The following is a 5,808-nucleotide window of genomic DNA, read 5'->3' as shown; positions in this document are numbered from 1 at the left end:
GCGTGACTGTGAGAGTTGTCAAGAAGCGGAAACTATCAAGAAGTAGATTAACAGTTGTTGTTGCCACCTCTAAGTATGAAAGTCGGTGTTTTCCTACCCTGACATCTATTTCTATGGGCACAAACAAACCCATCATCAATTTATAGAGCGTATATGTGTACGTGACGGTAGCATAAGAGTGATGTTGTAGCCATGTTGACCCAGGAATTATGCCAGAGGTAAGGATTTCTTAGGGTGAGCTCTTTTATTGAACCAACTGTTTAGCTGGGTAATTAGACGAGCTTTTGAATGCAGGACGTTTTTCCTCGGGTCTCACATGTTGAAGTCGCCAGGTTACATACATTCAGGGGTATAGCTATCGGAGGGATATGAATGAATTGCAAATAATTGCCGAGGTTTGGATAGGTTGCAGTTTTGCTTTCTCTTAGGCCTACAGAGTAAAGAATGCGTTCTGCCTTCTTGTGAATGTGTAGGTCAGGGGTATCGAATATATGGTCCACCAGCTGGTTTCAGCTAGTGGAGCTGCTCCCTCCACCTGCTAGGTTACTAGTAGGCCAGGGAGTTTTGGGGTGTAGCTAGTGGTGGGTGTGATCCCAGTGGACATAATTGTTGGCAGCAGACGGAGAGTGAGGGCTATGCCTACAGAGCCCCACGTGTCCTATGGCTGCTTGGCCCACTGGCTCTTGTGTTGGCATTGCCAGTACAGTGCTTGCCACAGATCCAGCCTGTGAGGAGGCCTGTAGTCCAGATCTGGCCTGGGCACAAGGTGAGTTTGATAAAGCTGCTGTAGGTGATCAGAAAGCAGTGGGTGGCTTGTCATGAAACAGAAGATCAAATCAAATTGCAGTGACAGTTCCTTGGACAAATGACAGTTTGATGGAAAGAAACATCTGCATATCCTGTTCCTCTCTCTTGGGCAGTGAGTGTTGTTTCATAGACTGGATTATTAGGTTAATCAGGAAAGGTGGTACTGAAACTCAACGGATATGCATGAGCCTTAGTCAACTGAAAATTCTGAGAGGTGGATAAAGAGAGATTGATACTGTCCTGTATTTATAACCTCACCAGTAGTCTCTTAAATACTTTTTGATTTGCAGCTGCATAGTTGATTTTTAATGTTGTTCAAATGGTAGGCGGTGAAAAATGTAGTCTCAAGATTAAAGATTCTCCCTCCACCCCTTAAACAAAAGTACAAATCTAAGCCCTTTTTCTTTGTTGGCATTGCCTAGCGCATCTGAATTATTTCTAAACAATCCCAAAGGGAGATAATATTCCTGAGATGAGTTTCGTAAGTTGCCCTTGGGGCTGAGGAATAAACACAGAATTTACAACTGGTATTAGAAAGATTCCCCATCGTGCATTGATTTTGGGCTTGAAGGATTTGCCAACAGTGCCAAGGTTATAGGTTGTATGCTTTCTGTCGTGAGTCTCTGGGAGTTTTCTGTGTATGTGATTGAAGAATAGGGGTTGAGTTGCGAGTGCAGGCTTCAGGGTGAAGCCAAGGATAATGAACTATAAATCTGTTTTGTTTTTTTTAACTCAGCTCCAACCTGTTGGTGTATACTACATAAAGTGCATGTTAATTTAATGCAATTCTCCTTTGATACAGGTTCCAGACTTTCCAAAGGAAGTGGAGATACGAGCATTGATTGAAGGGCAGTTCATGTCTAAGAGGATTCATGCTGAAAAGCTGGGATATAAAATAAGTAAGTAGGATTATTAAAACAGCAGGACTAATTGGGCCAAAACGAAGCACAAAAAGGGACATTTGGGTCACAATGCTGCTGGTGATTGTTACCTTTCCTGACAGATGCAGACACCAGTGTAAACTCTAATCTAGACTGTTGTGAGATGCCATAATTCACTCTGCCGTATCAGCCCTGCTAAAACTAGGTCTCTTTCTGCGGGGTTCATGGGGAAATAAAGGCTGTGGATTGTTTTTAGAGGCATCCTTGCTATTTCAGTCTTGTTGGAATTCATTGCTAATGATTAAACTTTGAGTATGGATTTCAGCTAGCTCAGGTGGAAGGAAGACTAGCTTTTTAGCTAAAGCAAGAGACTGTGACTTAGCATCTCTGCGTTCAGTTCCTGTTTCTGTCATAAGATTTTCTGGGTGACCTTGGGAAAGTCACAAAATCTCTGTGCCTCAGTTCCCCATTTGTGAAATAGAGGTAATGTTGAAGCTTCCTTTCTCTTATTCTCTTCCTGTATTCTGTATTTAATCTATCAACTCTTCGGAGCATGAACTTTCTCTTGCTCTACATGCTTGTATAGCATATGGGTAAAGAAGTGCCTAAGTTGGCTAATATTGTTATGTAAATGACAACAAAAGAGATTAGTACATTGCCAAATGGCTAAATTTATGGAAAGATAACACACTTAAAATATCCTAATATTGTGTTTTTCATTTTTTGCCTGTTTTCTATTCTTTCTAATCGAAGATGCTGAATCCCTCTTCACCGTTTTCAAGATGATACATTTTTAAAATTCATCCATCACAGTTATCCCTTGGCACTTGTGCAATTGAGAATAAACTGGTTCAGCATGGTAAATGGCCCACAGTTTTGCTTGGGATGGCACAGTTAAAGAAAGTGTGAAAATAAATTGTTAGAAATCTATGAATGATGGCATTAGAGTCCATTTCAAAGGAGAGAATGGAGTCACAGAAGAGGCTCATCTGCTCTTACCAGTGCTTATCACACATCTTGGCCCATCTCTTAACCACTCTGTGTACAATACTTAAAAGAAAACAATGCCAGCAGTCCTTTGGTTAGCATGAATATAAATAGACTCAGTAAATTAAGGCATAAAGAAAACTCTATCCTGATTTTCTCAGGCAAAATGGGTCTTTGCTGTTCTCTCAAGGTTAACAGCCTTTGATGTGTCTTGGATATGCAGGGGCAGTGTGACACACAGGAAAACATCTGGCCTCTCCCTCTTACTAAGTTGACTTTCCAGCCTAAGGCCCTGGCAGATGTGTAGGTGAAGGTGCAATGGGATCTGATGTGGGATTCCCACAGTTCCATTTTCTGCCATGCCTCATGTGCATAGCAGGAGGTATGATTGTGGAATCCACCCAGAGATCCCATCATGCCTTACTGATGGTGCACAGGGTCATGTTCCCATACTCCACCTGTCCTGGCAAGTAGCAAGCTCCTGTGTCTGGGAGGCCAGTTGGCTGATGGTGCATCATGTACCCCCAAGACTGGGAGCCAACAGCTGATGGGCTTCCAGCTGTAAGGGTGCATCATGCAGCTGGGAGCCTAGATCAGCTGATGGTGCTTCCAGCCATGGGGTGTACCTGCCCCTGTGGCTGGGAGCCCCAGTCTGGCCACACATTCAATTAATGATGTGATGGCTACCAGCCACAGAGTTACTACTCACTGTTTGGTCAATAACTTTATGACTTATTCCTTGTTTTATCACACTATTAATTGCATTAATGTGTGGCCAGGTAACAACCCAAGATGTGATTAACAGTTTAATCGCATCTTAAGTGTGTGCCAGGGGCCCAAGTCTCCAGTGTGAGCAAGCTCAAGCTTGCTTACTAGTCTGTTGTGATTTTAGACTCTACCCTTCCTTTGAATGTTGGGTTGCTTTTGTCCTTTTGCTGCAGAACATGAGCTCAATGAGACCTCCAGTTTCTGCTCTTTAATCATCTGGTATGTTACATACTGAGCTTCTAAAAGAATCTTTTGAGGAGCCCTTCAATCGCATTGAACTGGGATTGGAAAATGAAACCTAGGTCTCCCTTGGCAGCTTGCCAAGTGCCAAACTATCAGGCTGGACTTCATCTGTCAACATAACAGCCTTTAATTCTGTTTTAAAGAGATTATTAACTTATTACAGCCTCAGAGGAGAAAAACCCCTACTGAAGATAGTAAAATAGATGTTTAATATTGTATTATTGTTTGTGACAATAGTACCTGACCTGTCTGAGGAATCAGTGCTCCATCATGCTCTTGTCAATCTCGCTAGCCATAAGTGTACACAGTTGTGAGTCACGCTCTTGAACAGATTTACAGACAGCATCAAACTGGGAAGGACTGCGAACATACTGGAGGATGCGAGTGCAGTTCAGAAGGCTCTCAATAGATTGTAAATTTGGGGTAGAACTAACAGGATTAAGTTCAGTGTAGACACATGCAAGATGGTACACCTCAAGAGGAATAATCAAAAACACAGATATAAAATAGGTGATACCTTGCTGGATGGCAGCACTGTGGAGAAGTAGTTCATAGACTCAATATGAGGCTGCAGTGCAATGCATCTGCACAAAAGGCAAATAAGGTTTTGGGCTGCATCAATAGAAGTATTAGGCGCAAGATACGGAGGCTAATAGAGCCTCTACATGCACTGATTAGGCCTCATCTGGAGTACTGTGTGCAGTTTTGGGCTCCACATTTTAAAAAGGATGTGGAGAAGTTAGAGAGGCTGGCAATAAAAAAGATCAAGAGCTTGGAAAAGAAGTCATATGAGGAGAGGCTGAAGGAGCTAGACATGTTCAGTTTAAGGAAAAGGTGCTTAAGTGAGGACATAACAATCTTCAAATGTTTGAAGGGCTGCCATAAAGAAGAAGGAAAGCACCTTTTCTCTCTGGGTCTGAGTGTGGGTACTGAAGCTTTAAAAAAACATAACCTAACATGACACTTATGAGAAAAAGAATTGCTAGATTTGGCAATGCTATTAAGTATGTATACATATTGAAAAGATTGCCCCTGCTATATTCTTCGACTTCATACTGGAGATGATGCAACTGATTATTTAAAGAAGCAGTTGGAGCTTCAAATACAAAGGTTTTTTCTGTGTCCATTTATACCTCACTCTTGAAATGACTGTAATACCTGCCTTTGCCCCTTGAACTGTATCCTTTCAAAAGCTTGGCTTTATTTAGCCTAGCAGAATAGAAGGCAAAGAAGGGCTAGCTCTTTAGAAATCCATCAGAGGTTTCAACACCAGAAGGGAGGAAGAGCTATTTGGACTAAAAGATAATGTTGGCATGAGAACAAAGTGATAAAAAATGTCCAGCCTAAATTGGTTCACAGACATTTGAAGCAGGTGTCTAACATGAGAGGAGTGAGGTTCTGGTAAAACCTGGCCATGTCCTTCACTACAGAGGAAGGTAAAAACTCTGACAGTCCATACCAGTCTGACCACGGGGTAAAATTCCTTCCTGACCCCAGGTATGGAGACCGATTTGACCCAGAGTGGAGTAGCCAAGATCCTCTAGCCAGGAACCTCTGGCTTTCATTCCAGCAGGAGCATTGGCACACTCCTGTCAAAGTCCCCAGCCTTGGCTATAGCCAACACCCAGTGCCTCTGGGGAGGCTTAAAAAACACCCTGACGTGCAGCAGAAAGAGGTGGCCGGGGACAACCAGCAAAGCCCAGAAACGTGAGAAATATCCGTAGTAGAACATAGGCATAGCTACGCCTAGATCATCCCTGACCAGTGCCTGTCCAACCACTTCTTGAACACCGCCAGTGTTCAAGAGAGCCCCTCATAGCTTCCCTAGGCAGTCTATTCTGTTGCCTCACTGTTCTAACAGTGAAGAAGTTTTTTCCAGATATCCAATCTAAACTTACTTTGCTGCAACTTCAAGCCATTGGTCCACGCCCTTCTCTCTGCAACAAGAGAGAAAAGGTGCTTTCCCTCTTCTTTATGGCATTGCAGCCCTTCAAGTATTTGGAGACTGCTATCAAGCACCTTTTTCTTAAGCTGAACATGTCTACCTCTTTCAGCCTCTCCTTGTACGACTTGCTTTGCAAGCCCTTGATCTTCTGTGTTGCCTGCCCCTGGGCCCTCTTTA

The 5,808-nt window shown here is 43.0% G+C and overlaps 1 protein-coding gene across 5 annotated transcripts in view; it reads left to right on the top strand.

Annotated features, from left to right (window-relative positions):
• Window positions 1-5,808, top strand: part of XYLB (xylulokinase) — a 204,372-nt gene that overhangs the window by 57,385 nt on the left and 141,179 nt on the right. For all 5 annotated transcript variants that reach the window (XM_019508110.1, XM_019508103.1, XM_019508104.1 and 2 more), the window contains one exon: window positions 1,610-1,706. In XM_019508110.1, coding sequence (XP_019363655.1) covers window positions 1,610-1,706 — 97 coding nt within the window. The remainder of the gene's footprint in view (window positions 1-1,609; window positions 1,707-5,808) is intronic.

The sequence above is a fragment of the Gavialis gangeticus genome, unplaced genomic scaffold (assembly GCF_001723915.1).
Source record: "Gavialis gangeticus isolate Ggan-Ray unplaced genomic scaffold, GavGan_comp1, whole genome shotgun sequence".
In the NCBI taxonomy this organism is placed as follows: domain Eukaryota; kingdom Metazoa; phylum Chordata; order Crocodylia; family Gavialidae; genus Gavialis; species Gavialis gangeticus.
This window is presented reverse-complemented; position numbering and strand designations above follow the sequence as displayed.